Consider the following 13,592-nt stretch of genomic DNA (forward strand, 5'->3'; position numbering starts at 1 on the left):
TCGCTTCGATCTCCCCCCACCCTGCGCCCTCTGTTCCCTAGCTTTCCTCCTCCCCCCTCCTTAAAACCCCGCCAGCGGCTCACGCCTCCTGCATACGATATGAGCTGAGCAGCTTGGCCGCTGCGAGGGGGCGCGCGCGGGTGTGAGAGCGTGTGTGTATGTGTGTGTGTCTGGGTCTGTGTCCGGGTGTGTGCGCGGGAGAGGGAGTGTGTGTGGGAGCCCGGCGTCTCTGCACTGCAGCCTCCCCCTGCGCCGAGGGGAGATCTGGACGAAACGGAGAGCGAAGAGAGAGTGCTCCACGGTAGTAGGGAGGGGAGTGGGAAGGAAGCTCTCCAGCCCAGGCCGGGCAGACGCCTCGCAGCTGCAAGCTCCAGCCCCCGGGGCGCAGCGCGGCGGCCACCATGCTCAACAACCTGACGGACTGTGAGGATGGCGACGGGGGAGCCAACCCGGGTAAGCCGGGGGCCTACGGGGCGGGAGAGGCAGGAGGATCGAGATGAGGGCTTCCACCTTCGGGGGCCGGGGCTATAGGCTCAGGGGCGGCCAAGTGTTGCAGAGTAGAAGGGAGGAGGAGCTGAGGAGGCTGTCCCTAGGAGAAATAGACACCCCTGGGGGACTAGAGGAAGGCACTGAGTTGCCCCCTGGGGCAGCTGCTGTTGCTTGGAGGCGTGGGCGCTGCTCTGTCGGAATGCGCTCTGCGCTGTCCGAGGTTCTGGAATGCACCCGACGCAGCGCCTGGGGGTTGCTTGGGGCAGTGGCTTTGGGGCTGTAGGCGCTAAGCGGTTGAAGTGGTACAATTCCTGCAATTATCTGAATAGCCCAAAGGGTTGGTCAGGACTAGTGTATTGGAGAAGGGGTTGCAGGGTTGGGTTTCTCGGGTCAGATCTGGGTTCCCTTGCTCCCAAAGAGGGGACCGCGGAGTCGGTGCCCCTTCCCTAGCGCAGAGTGTGTTACTGCCTGGCTACACTCCGGGCAAAAGCCACTGCAGTTGCTCCCCCCACTCCGCCGCACGGAGCTCACCAGCGGATAGGGAATACTGGAGGTGGGAATGGAGAGTGGGGGAATAAGGGGTGGGAGTCATGTGACGACCTCCTGGCCAGGGCTGCAGAGTCCTGTCGGTGCTGACATTAGGAGGCAGGGAAAAGTGGGGAGGGGGCGAGGAGAGGGTTTGTATGATCGAAACCCTTTTACCCTAGGCTACCCGGGAGGACGTGATTAGGTCAAACTTCAGACTTATCCCTCCCTTTGGTATTTGATCCTAAATAGGGTACGACCCCCTTTCTCCTGTCTACCTGGCTATGTTCAGAGACGCAGCCAGGTCATCTACCCCATCCCTCGGGAGCATAGTATTTTCCTTTACTCTGGGGTTGGTGGGGAACCTTCTAGTTCTCTGGGCTCCGCAGTTCTCCAATTGCGGGGCTCCTCTGGACCTGATCACTGGGGTCCTCTTAGCAGTGATCATTGCACTGCGGACCGCTCTGCGGCGGTTGAGAAGCCTTGCCAATCGCTCGACGTTCAGGCTTAGTCCTCTATTCGTTGGACACCCGCTCGCTGTACCCCTACCCTAGCTTTCCCTAATAGCCTCCAGGGTCAGCCTCCCCCTTCGGCTCCCGGTCGCCCCTAGTCAGTCAGTCAATCCATCAAGCCTGTCAAGCCCCCCTCCCTTTTGCCGTCCCCCCCCCCGCCCCCCGAGACACAGCGCCCCCTGCGCACTGACTCGGCTCCCAGTCGGGCTGTCTGAGCTCAGCGGCTGTAAACGTTCCCCTGGGCCTCGTTGGACAGGGCCCAAGCTACTGGCAGCCGCCTCTATGAGATGGCCGGAGGAATTGAACCTGAGACCATGGCCTGTGGAGCTGGGATAGCTGGGGAGAAGGGGCTGCAGAGACTGTGAGAGACTCCGGGACGTTATAACCTAGCGGAGGCTTTTCTCCCCTTCACTGTTTGCCTCTGGAAATCCTAGGAAATTGAGGCCAAATGAGGAGTTAGGGCTGTCTCTCTCTCTCTCTCTCTCTCTCTCTCTCTCTCTCTAATATGGACATGGAGATGAGAAGGCAGAAGGTGAGCCTTTGTACGGCCATTTCCATTGTCCAATTCTTTGCCACAGAGAACCAAGCCCTCTCAGTCCCTAACCTTAGGAAGCTAAGGGACGACCCCTCAAAGGCTGGAGCTAAGAGACTTCATCAGAAACATCCCCCCTCCCCCCATGACCCTGGAATCACCTGGCTCTCAGTTTTCCTCCCTTCCTCCCTCCAGTCCAACACCAGGTTCAGGCTGCGGTGTTGGGGGCGGGGGGAAGAAGGGGGACGCGCTTTGGAAGCCTGGCAGAGTCTCACTTGCTGCAGCACCCAGGGCATCCCGATTGGGGGTGGAGGTAAAGGAGGAGTGTAGGAAGGGAAGGTGTGAGGAGAAGGTGGACTTGGGCCTTTGCTATACTGCCTTCTTTCCCTACCTTCCAGTTTGCTCGAGGGGTAGCCTTTCTGACCTAGCATCATTGTTTCCTCCAATTTGCTCCTATACTCTCAGATGCATTAGAGATTTACTGTGGGACCCCCCCACCCCTTACAGGCTTGGGAAAGACTTCTGAAAAGGGAGGATTAGAAGTCCAACCTCTCCTCCAAAGCTTTGAACTCCTGGAGTTTGGTTCCCAGTTTACACTATTACTATTCTCTCTCTCTCTCTCTCTTTCTCTCTCTCTCTCTCTCTCTCCTTCCCTCCCCCCTCTCCCTCCTTCTAACTCCCTCTCTCTCCCTCTCCCTCTTTCCCCACCTCCAAGAAAAGGAGAAGCTAGAACCTAGGCGGGGAGATCAGACTAGGCCAAGGGAGTCAGAAACAGAATCTGTTGAGATTGAGGGGTGAAAATTGGAAGGAGCCAGTAAGCACAAGGCCCAGAGAGATTTATGGACGTCTGAGATCGAGAGAGCAGCTTATAGTGGAAAGAATACTGAACTGGAGTCAAAAGATTAGGTTCTGGTCTTGCCACTGACTCATTTTATGACCTTGGGCAAATTACTTCCCTTCTTTGGGGTTTAGTTTCCCCATTTGTAAAATATGGGGGCTGAACTATACACTCTGTAAGGCTGCTTGATCTCTAACATTCCTGCTCTAGGTTGAGAAATGATGAGGGGGCTTTATCTGGGCCTTTGCCCCCACAGGCCTTGGAGAATAGGGGAACACCGAGGAGCCTCGAACGGGGATTCCAGTCCCCAGGCCCCGGGGGGAGGATCCACTGTCCGTGCTGAGATGTTGTTTTCGCCCCGGGAGCTCTGGCCGCTGCAGCTAATTGAAAGCCGATTCGAGCTGAGTGCTCCCTGGGGCCCCAGAGAGGCGGAGGGGGAGGGGAGGAGGGTTCCGATCTCGGTCCCTCCTCTGCCCCGCCCCCACTCCGGCCACGCCCCTCTCCATCTTCCCTCTTCTCTTCCCCCCCCCCCCCCGCCCCCAGCCTCCTGTGCTCCATTTAACACGTCTCCTCCTAGCCCCCCCCTCCCTCTGGGCTCCCGGACTAGAAGGTGGGCAGGGCTTTAGAACCCCAATGTTGCCCAGGCCTTCTGGGGTCCCCAGTGGCCGATTCCCCCTCTCTCCCTCTGACCAGGGAGTTCTCGGGTTCGCTTTATATGGAGAGGGTATTGACTCCCATCTAGAGGGAGGGTTGGGGCTATGAGGCCCAATGAACTTGAGGGAGGGTGCGGAGGAGGGAATACAGGTGCCCATTCCCGTCCTCTTCTCTCTCCTTTCTTTTTCTCCCTCTTTTCCCCCCCTCTCTTCCACCCCTCCCACCTTTCTCCGCGCCGCGTGCCGCGTTACATAAGCGACTGCGGGCGCGCGGCCCCTGCGCTTCAGCCCCGCGCGGTTGCCATGGAGACGCAGCTCGGAGGTCTCTGCGGCTGAGACCCCCATAGCGGGGGCTGGGCGGGGAGCTCGGACTGCGTCACTCATACACCCACCCCCATGCGCCACTGGCCCTGTCCTAAGGAAAGGAGGAAGTGTAAGGGAGTTAGACACCTCCCACCTCCTTTTGACCCACTGGTCCCATCCTTAGAGGACTTGAAGGAGAAAGACCCTACCCCTTACGTCACTTGGCCCTGTCCTGAGTGGGAAGGAAGACGAGTGAGGCTGTATTTCCCCACGTTCCGCTGTCCGAGTCCTAAGGCAGTATGAGAGAAGGAGACACTTCCCCAGCCCCCTCCTGGAATAAAAATTGGGCCACTTGTCCTGTTCTTAGAAGAGAGGGGCTAGCGAGGGAGACACACCTCTTCCTCTTTCTACTGCTCTTGGCCTGAGAAGGGGAAAAGGTACGAAGGAGTGAAAAACGTAGGCTCTGTGCCTGCGTACTCTCCTTGCACTACTGCCTTCCTTGAGAGGTCAGAGTGCCTGCCCCTCTCTCCTGTCAGAACTCCAGCCCACCTGAGTCACTGGAGGGAAGGGAGACCACATGGGAGTGAGGGTGCTCCAAACTCTCTTAGGGATGGACTTATGAAGGATAGGGTTCTAAGGGTCCAGAATTTGTAAACCCTGAGAAGTGCTAGGAGGAAGCTCCATTTGGGCTAGAATGAGGGCGGGGAAAGTGTATGGGGATTTGAAGACGTTAAGTTGCTTTCTCTGACGTTCTCTGTTCCCTCTTCATCTCAGACTCCTTCGTTGGGAGATATGCAGGGGGTTTTGCAAAGTGGAAAGAGCATCTGATTAAGAACCTGGTCATCTGGGTTCTAGTCTAGCAATTCTGCCACTAACCAGTTGTACATTTAGGCAAATCACATTGCACATCAAGACCTCAAGGGATGAATGAATGATCTCTAAGGCTCCACTCATTCCAAACTCCATGGGTGGGGGAAAAGGGAAAAAAATCTTGCTTCAACCTCACACCCACAGCAACAGACCCTCTCATTACTTCACTTTCCTGTGGTGCAGGATTTGCATATTAGCTGAGGTTCAAAGAGCATTTAATTTTAGGAGCCAGAAGACATGTATTTTAGTCTTGTTCTGCCATTAATTAGCTATTTGACACTGGGTAAGTCACTTCCCCTCTCAGGGTTTCAATTTTCTCATCTGTAAAATGAAGGGGATTGGGTTAGATGATTTCTCATTCCAGCTCTAAGAACCTATTTTCTAACTTCTCAAGCCCTTTCAGGCTCTAACATATCTTAAAGAGTTTCTTCTGGCTCTAACATTCTATGTTCTATGATCTCACCTCACAAAGAAGGCTCTTGGGATGTGTGGTAGAGTTAAAAGAAAAAATGGTTTTGTTGACTTTAAGAGTAGCCAGATTAACAGAGAAGATGTCTTAAGAATGGAGCTGAGATTCAGCCCCAGAGACCCTAGGTCCTTAAATCCCAGACTAAAAACTAAAAAGAAGTGGAGAAATGGAAGGCGGCCAATGGTTTTATGGTTTTTTTTTAAGGGAGGGGCTCCCTCTTACAGAGGGGAGTCCCAGACTTCAGACTGATTTGTACTAAAGTGCTTACCTGGGATAAGAGGGGACAAGATAGGATGACTTACCAAGATAAGCTAAGTCTCTAAGAGTCCCAGTAATAGAGCAGAATGTCCAGGTCATGACTGCTTCCTTACTCTCTCTAGCTTAGAAGAGTATATATATGCCCTTCCCCCAATCCATACCTTTGGGTAATTGGAACTCTCAGGCAGGGAGTGAACCAGTCAGAACCAACATCACCTGGAGTTTTCCTTTCTCTGTCTCTTGAGACTTCTACAAAATCTAAGAGCAGAGCTTCTTAAACTTTTTCCACTTATGGCCCCTTCAGAGCTTCTTAAACTGTGGACCCATATAGGCTCTCCACCCACAGTTTAAGAAGTGATGGATAGTGGATAGAGTGCTAGCTGCACTTTGGAGCCAGGAAGTTGTTAAGTCCTTTCAGGTGTGCCCAACTCTTCACAACCCCATTGGAGGTTTTCCTGACAAGATACTGGAGTGGTTTGCCATTATCTTCTCCAGCTCATTTTACAGATGAGGAAACTGAGGCAAACAGGGTTAAGTGACTTACCCAGGGTCACACAGCTAGTAAATGTCTGAGGCTGAATTTGAACTTGGGTCTTCTTGACTCCAGGCTCAGTGCTCTATCCACTGAGCCACCCGGCGGCCCTAGCTAGAAAGAACTGGGTCCAAATTCCACCTCAGATATTTGCTTTCTGTGTGACTCTAGCAAGGCACTTAACATCTCTAGGTGCCAGTAACCTCACCTGCAGAATGAAGGTATTGGATTGGATGACATTTAAGGTCCCTTGCAGCTCCAGTTCTTTGATCCCATAATACTACTATGATGCCTCATCATAGTGTGGAGGTGACCCTGGGTTCTTGAAGGCTTTGCCAGTAGAACATAAGACCTAGCAAGTTCTGCCATGTTGGAAAGAGTTTGATCCCAGCAACAGACTATCTCCTTTCTGAGGACTAAGTACAGAGAGGCTCATTGCTAATCGGCTGGCCAACAGTGATGAATTATTTGGCTATGGTAATCCATGAAACAAAGCAAAATACAAATAGCTTATGGCTCTCCTCCACTTCTGCAGTGAACTGAGGGGAAAGAATAACGGTAATCATTAGTAGTAGTAACAGCAATAATAACCACCATTTATATGATTCTAAAGTTTGCAAAGCACCCTTACAAATGTCATCTCCTTTTATCCACACAACAACAACCCTGGGAGGTAAGGGTTATTCTTGTCCTCATTTTATAGATGAGGAAACTGAGGCAGACAGAACCTAAATGAGTTGTCTAGGGTCACAAGCTAGTAAATATCTAGTAACAAAGGAAATGTTCAAACTGAAGCCTAATGACCAGTTGTTAAAGATTCCTGTCGGACTAGATAATCTCAGAGGTCTCTTTGAGGTTTGAGGTTTGGGAGTCCAAGATTCTACAAAGGGGGTAGCCAGGCACAGTCTGGCAGCAGTGGGAGAAAGATAGAGAAGGGGTGGCATTCCACCAGGTTTGTGGGCAGGCCAGGAAAGTTGGAGAAAGTGGAAGCACAAAATAAAAGGAAGAGAGCTCCAGGTGGAATTAGCAGTAGTTGAGCGGCATAGAAGAAGCTAGAACGCTGGACTTGGAGTCCGAAAAATTTCTGTTTGAATTCTACCTTAGCTGTGGGACCTTGGATGTAGTGCTTAACTCAGTTCTCTCATCTGAAAAATGGGAATGATAACACATACCTCACAGAGTTGTTGTGAGCACCAAATGAGGTAACATGTTATAAACCTCAAAGAACTAGAAAACATTACTTGTTGTCATAGCTGCTGGTTTCCTCATATTACCCTGCCCTCCTTACAGTTACACACTATAGATCACTGGAAAAAGTTCTCCCCTTTGAGAACTGTCTCTTTCTGACCTTGGGAAAATTCCTTCCTCCCTCAGTTTTTCATTTGCGAAGTAGGTGTAATAATCCAATAATCGTTGCACTTCACAGAACTATTTTTGCAAGGGAAATTCATTATAAAATTAAAGAGATGTAAATGTGTTGTGGCTATTAGGAAGCACAGAGGAATATGATCCTCTACTACTTTGATCCTTTAGGACAGGGGTTCTTTGCCTTTTGTGTATCATGAACCACTTTGGTAGTCTGGTAAAACCTATTGGCTCCTTAGAATAATGGTTTTAAGTGCATAAAATACATAGAATTACAAGTGGAACCAATTATATTGAAATGCGGTTATCATAATACATTTTTAAAAAATTCATGAAAAACAGGTTAAGAACTCCTGCTCTAGGACAAGGTTCAGAAAAGCTCTGGAGGGGTCCAGGAATAGCAGCGAGTGGAGGTGTGGGTACTGTGCCATGTCAGGGCTATGACTCCTCTATGTCCTTACCTCAGGTGATGGCAACCCCAAGGAAAGCAGTCCCTTTATCAACAGCACTGACTCTGAAAAGGGCAAGGAATATGATGGCAAGAACATGGCTCTGTTTGAGGTAGGCAGGGGACAATTAGGGTAAGGGGGGCATCTCTGGCTGGTCATGGAGTAGGCAGGATCACTTAGCATTGGCACTGGCTAAGGAAAAGCTGCCATTCCATTGTTCATCCACCTTCCACCTTTCCCTGACGGGCTGTACTTCTATCTCTGTCTTTGTCCCTCCTTTCTTGGTCCATTTATGGCCACCTCCCCTTATAACATGCTCTTTGTGCCTTGTCACCTTTATGACTTATTTGACTCTCCTCCCTTGCAACCCCCCTAGTGGTCTCTTCTCCATCTCCCATCCCCCTTTCTGGTCCATCTTCCCCATCCTATCCCCATCTTCCAGGTTCATCCCCCTCTCTGCTGCCCTCTCCCAGGTTCCTTCTCCAATACCTTCCTCCCATCCCATTCCTGTCTTGTACCCTTTCCCTGGTTCACTTCAAGGTTTCATTCTCCTCTACCCTCTCTACATCTCTGAACTCCATTTCCTCTATAACCCTTATTTCTCCCACAGGAGGAGATGGACACCAGTCCCATGGTGTCATCCCTGCTTAGTGGTCTGGCCAACTATACCAACTTGCCACAAGGCAGCCGGGAACATGAGGAGGCTGAGAACAATGAGGGTGGCAAAAAGAAACCTGTGCAGGTGGGAGCAGGTGGAGTGGACTGGGGTCAGGCTAGGAGAGGGAAGGAATTGGAAATGGAGGAAGGGATGGGAGATGGGAGGAGGGCTGACAGATGGGAGATGGGAGGGAGGCTCAAATTCAATTTGGGTCTGATCTGGAGGGAGGAGGAATTACAATGGTATATAATGGGGGTGGTGGTGTCTGTAATGGAGTGCTGAAACATGGCTTAGAAAAAAGGGCTGGCTAGGGAAACCAGAGGTTGAAGCTGGGTGGGCTGGAAAGAGATGGGAAGAAGTCAAGGTGACCAATATCTCTCTGCAGGCCCCTCGGATGGGCACCTTCATGGGTGTGTACCTGCCCTGCCTGCAAAATATCTTTGGTGTCATCCTTTTTCTGAGGCTTACTTGGGTAGTAGGCATTGCAGGCATCATGGAATCTTTCTGCATGGTTTTTATCTGCTGTTCCTGTGTAAGTATCCCTTCCCTCCCCCCCTCCACCTTCCTGACTCCCCAGTTCTCACTGAGGCAGAAGTCAGGGACAAAAGGAACTGAGGAGGGGGCCCAAAGAAGGAAATCAGAGCTAGAACCAGAGCCCTACAATTTGCCACCTGCTCCTGTAATGACTGATGCCTGGGAGGTATTAGGTGGGGGAGAAGGAAGCCCTTTCCCAGCTGGTACTAAAAAATATCTGAGTCTCATATATATGCCATCAGCTTGTGAACTCCCCCATAGTTACCAAGGCAAAACGAGTGGGCCTGCCCCTCCCCAATCCCGCCCCCTTCCATGTCCCCTTACTTAGGCTGCCCTGCTGGAACTTCTCCCTATTCAAGGCTGCCTGGATGTTCACTTAATCTGTTTGCATTGGGATACACAAGTGGGGCTGAGAAGGAATTGTGGTAGAACATGATGTCAGTTGCTTCTAGATTGTACCCTCTTCCCACCAAGAGATGGACATTGTTAGGGCATTTGTGGGGCTCTGAGAAGCATGTGGGAGGCCTGAGGCAGCTGGCATGTGGGGAAAGATCACTGTATTCCACTTCCTAAGAACAGAGTGCAACCCTTATCTCTGTTGATGATTATCTGTGTTACCTTGGCCAAGTCACTTCTGCTTTCTATGCTTGAGTTTTCTTGTCAGCAAAGTGGAGGTAACAATACAATCACTATTTCCATTACAGGTTTGTTATAAAGTTCATAATGTATTCAAGATGCTTTTATATTATCATGATTATTATCTGTTGAGGAATGGGGCTTGTTAGCTGGACAAAGGGGTGCTTCTGCGGTAAAAGAGATCTAGTGGGGAGGGGGGAGGGGACAGTGAGAACGTGGCCAAGGAAGAGTTAGAATCAAGAGCCATTACAGCAGAAATAAGAGAGAGCTGATAATGGCAATGTGAACTATTCCTTTTCTTTCTCCTTCCACCTTCCCCAGCCTTACAATATTTCCTCAAATTCTGATGTTCTTTGTGTCCACACAGACCATGCTGACCGCCATCTCCATGAGTGCCATTGCTACCAATGGTGTTGTGCCAGGTGTGGAAATGGGGACCTCTTATGTGTGTGTAGGGTTTTTTTTGGGGGGGTGGTAAATGGAGAGGGAGCTCCTCGGTTGCTTTTGGTTCTTTCTGGGTGGTGAAATAATGGGTGCCCTGGGGATTTGAAATGCAGGTGCCTTTGGGGTAGGTGGGGGCAGTCACAGTGCCCTTGGGAAGAGTAGGGGTTAATCTGTACTCATTGGTATTGTTGATGATAATAGGCCATAACTGAGTCAGGAATTCTCTTGGAATCCTCTCTCATTCCTGTCTTCTGAGCCATGACCTTATTTTGGGGGTAATTAGAAATCTGCTGATTAATGTTGCTAATCTAGGCACAGAGTCACTCCTTAAGGTAGTTTGGGGTCTTTCTCCTAGGGAACTTCCCAGAGTTTAGACATAATCCCTTAAAGTAGCTTGGGGTCTTTCTCCTAGGGATCTACCCGGAGTTTAGACATAATCCCTCCAAATAATCAACCCTGCATGTTGCCCTTAGCCCAGTCTCTCCCCATCCAGCCTTCTTCCATCTCATGACAGCTTTCTCTTCCCACAGCTGGTGGTTCCTATTATATGATCTCCCGGTCACTGGGTCCTGAATTTGGGGGAGCTGTAGGACTTTGCTTTTACCTTGGTACCACCTTCGCAGGAGCCATGTACATTCTGGGCACCATCGAGATCCTGCTGGTGAGAGGAGGGTTGGAATTCTGGAGGTTGGCCATCAGTCAGTCAACAAGCCCTTATTGAGAGCATATAAAGGGGAAGCATCGAGGTATAGTGGGGAGAGAAGTAAAAGTCAGAAGACCTGGGAGGGTGACCAGTATGGATAGAGCACAGAAAACCAAGCCATATGAGGAACTGAGGGTGTTTAAGGTGCAGAAGAGAAGGCCAAGGTGGGGCCATTACAAACCTCTATTTGAAAGACTGCCCATGTAGAAGACTGGGTGAAGCAATGGAAGGAAACTGTAGAGATGTAGCTTTTAGGATTTGTTCTAAGTATTAAATTCCCTCCCACTTAGAGCTGTCCCAAAGCAGAATGAGCTCTCCTCGCTAAAAATCTTCAAGCAAATTCTGGGTGGCCACTTGTCTAAGAGGTCAAGAAGATTCCTTTTCAGATAGGGCTTAGACGAGTTCATTTCAGGTGCTGTCCAACTCTGGGATTCTGGGTTTGTATCCCAGCCCTACCATCTAGATAAATTCCTTCACCTTGGCCCTGGGCAAATTTCTTCATCTCCTTGACCCTCAGTTTTCTCAGCTGTCAAGTGGAATTAATGATTGTACTACCTACTTCATCAGCTAAGAGGAAAGCCCTTTGCCAAGTGTAAAGCACTATACAAATGTGAGCTATTATCATCAGGCAGTGAGAAGGCCAGAAAGATGGAAGCAATTTCCCTGCCTGCCCTCAAAGAGCTCACAGTCCAGTTAAGGAGACAAGACATGAAAAGAGAATCAAAACATGACAATACAAACTATTAAACTATTGTAGGAGATGACAATCAGTGAGAGGGAAAGAACACTCTCGTATAGGGGGTAAGGAAAGGGTTAATTGAGAAGGTATGATTTAAGCTGGGCCTTGAAGGTAGGTAAGATCAACTATAGAGGAGTTGGTTAGAATATTCCAAGGGGAAGAAAAATGTGGACCAAGTTTTCCAGGGAAATTTAGGACCACTCCAGATGGAGCGAAGAATTCAGATGGGAAAATAGTGGGAGGTAAGCCTACAAAGGCATCTTGGTGTAAGATTGTGGAAAGTCTCAAATGCCAAGCTAAGGAACTTGGATTTTATGCTATAGGTCCTGGTGAGCAGCTGAAAGTTTTTTGAGCTGGAGGGAGACAGTCAGATTCATGAATGAGGGAAAAATGATTCTGGGCATGGTATGAAGTATGGATTGGATTGAGAGAAACTGAAGGCTGAGAGAAGAGTTAGGAGGCTGTTAGGATGGTTCCTGTGAGAAGTGAACCAAGATGTCAGCAGTGGGAATAGAGAGAAAGAGCAAGACACAAGAGGGATTGAGGAGGTCTGAATTGGTGAGAGTTGGTGACTGAATTTGGGAAGTAGGGTAAGGGATTTCCAAAAGGAACTCAGTTAAAGACTTGGATGACTGAGAGGGTAACACAAAGAGGAAAGGACTGAGAGCAGAATGGCCCTTTCCCTCAGATAGGCCAGCTCAATCCCTCATAGGCAAAACCACTGGAGCAAAGTTGTAGGGCTCAGGCTTCTGTTGGGAAAAAAAGAAAAGCACAAAACATATTTCAGGTCACTGGGTAGTGACTTCATGGCCTTCTGGAAGTAGTCTAGTCATGACTGAACAGGATGGAGGCTGAAGGAGGTACCCAGGGATAAGGACAGCTGAGGTGGTAATTGGAACCAGAAGGGGGTTATGGGATGGTTTCGAGGTTTCAGATGCTATGAGAGATAGAGGCCAAGGAAGGAAGGGGACCTCTTTTACTTCTCTCCTTGTCCCTCCAGGCATACATATTCCCAGCCATGGCCATCTTCAAGGCTGAGGATGCGAGCGGAGAGGCGGCTGCTCTGCTAAACAACATGCGTGTGTACGGCACCTGTGTGCTCACGTGCATGGCTACAGTCGTCTTTGTAGGTGTCAAATATGTCAACAAGTTTGCACTTGTCTTCCTGGGCTGTGTCATCCTCTCAATCCTTGCCATCTATGCAGGGGTCATCAAGTCTGCCTTTGACCCACCCAACTTCCCGTGAGTTGTCGCAGCATGGATTATGGGTTGCAAGAAAAAGCCAAAGATTGGGTGTTGGGAGGCCAATGTTCTAGTCCAAGTGTAGCCACTTCCACCTGGGACAAGTCATTCTGGCTTTTGAGGCCTCAGCTAGGAGCCCTGCCAGTTCTCCAGGTCTAATCCTCGATTTCTAAGCACCCCTTTCTGGGCTGTATCCCCTTGCCACTGTTCCCTGTCTCTTACTTCTCCTCTGCCTTAGCCCTTCTGTGGTGTTGGTGAAGTATGAATTAATTAACCTCCTCTAGGAAGACGACAAGAGGCAGTGTGGGTGTCATAGAAAACCACTGGTCTAGGAGCCAGAAGACTTATCCTGGCTCTGTGATTTACCAGCTGTGTGATTGTAGACAAGCCTCTTCCTCTGAGCCACAGTCTTCTCATCTATAAAATGGTGCTGTGAGGAATCTACATAAATTACATTATGATGATAATGTGTTGTATATTGTATTGATTCAAATACAGGCCGCACTTTTCTCCCAAATGTGACTACTCTATGTCCTCTTACCAGTATCATTTTCAGTATAAATCTAGATTTTTTTTTTTGCTTTCAAAGAGATAGTTTTGTATGGGTATGGCCTATGTTTAAGACCGATAAGACAAACGTGAGCTATTATGGCAGAGACAGGATGGGATTGTGGAGACAGCCCTAGATTTGGAGCCCAAAGATTCCAGTTTAGAAGATCTAATGCTAGCTCTGGGGAAGGTGCTTTTCTCTGACCCTCAGTTTCATCATCCATAAAACAGAGACAATAATACTTACACCAGCTATCTCATGCGGCTGTTGTGAGAAAAGTGATTTGAAAAT

At 49.7% G+C, this 13,592-nt stretch overlaps 1 protein-coding gene across 1 annotated transcript in view; it reads left to right on the forward strand.

Moving 5' to 3' along the window:
* The first annotated feature begins 315 nt into the window (after nucleotides 1-315).
* Nucleotides 316-13,592, forward strand: part of SLC12A5 (solute carrier family 12 member 5) — a 32,581-nt gene continuing 19,304 nt past the window's right edge. The window contains exons 1-7 of the mRNA XM_036748602.1: nucleotides 316-453; nucleotides 7,813-7,907; nucleotides 8,406-8,537; nucleotides 8,839-8,985; nucleotides 9,991-10,045; nucleotides 10,598-10,728; nucleotides 12,510-12,751. Of these exons, the coding sequence (XP_036604497.1) occupies nucleotides 402-453; nucleotides 7,813-7,907; nucleotides 8,406-8,537; nucleotides 8,839-8,985; nucleotides 9,991-10,045; nucleotides 10,598-10,728; nucleotides 12,510-12,751 (854 nt within the window). The 5' untranslated portion in view covers nucleotides 316-401. The remainder of the gene's footprint in view (nucleotides 454-7,812; nucleotides 7,908-8,405; nucleotides 8,538-8,838; nucleotides 8,986-9,990; nucleotides 10,046-10,597; nucleotides 10,729-12,509; nucleotides 12,752-13,592) is intronic.

This window comes from Trichosurus vulpecula, chromosome 3, assembly GCF_011100635.1.
Source record: "Trichosurus vulpecula isolate mTriVul1 chromosome 3, mTriVul1.pri, whole genome shotgun sequence".
NCBI classification, from domain to species: domain Eukaryota; kingdom Metazoa; phylum Chordata; class Mammalia; order Diprotodontia; family Phalangeridae; genus Trichosurus; species Trichosurus vulpecula.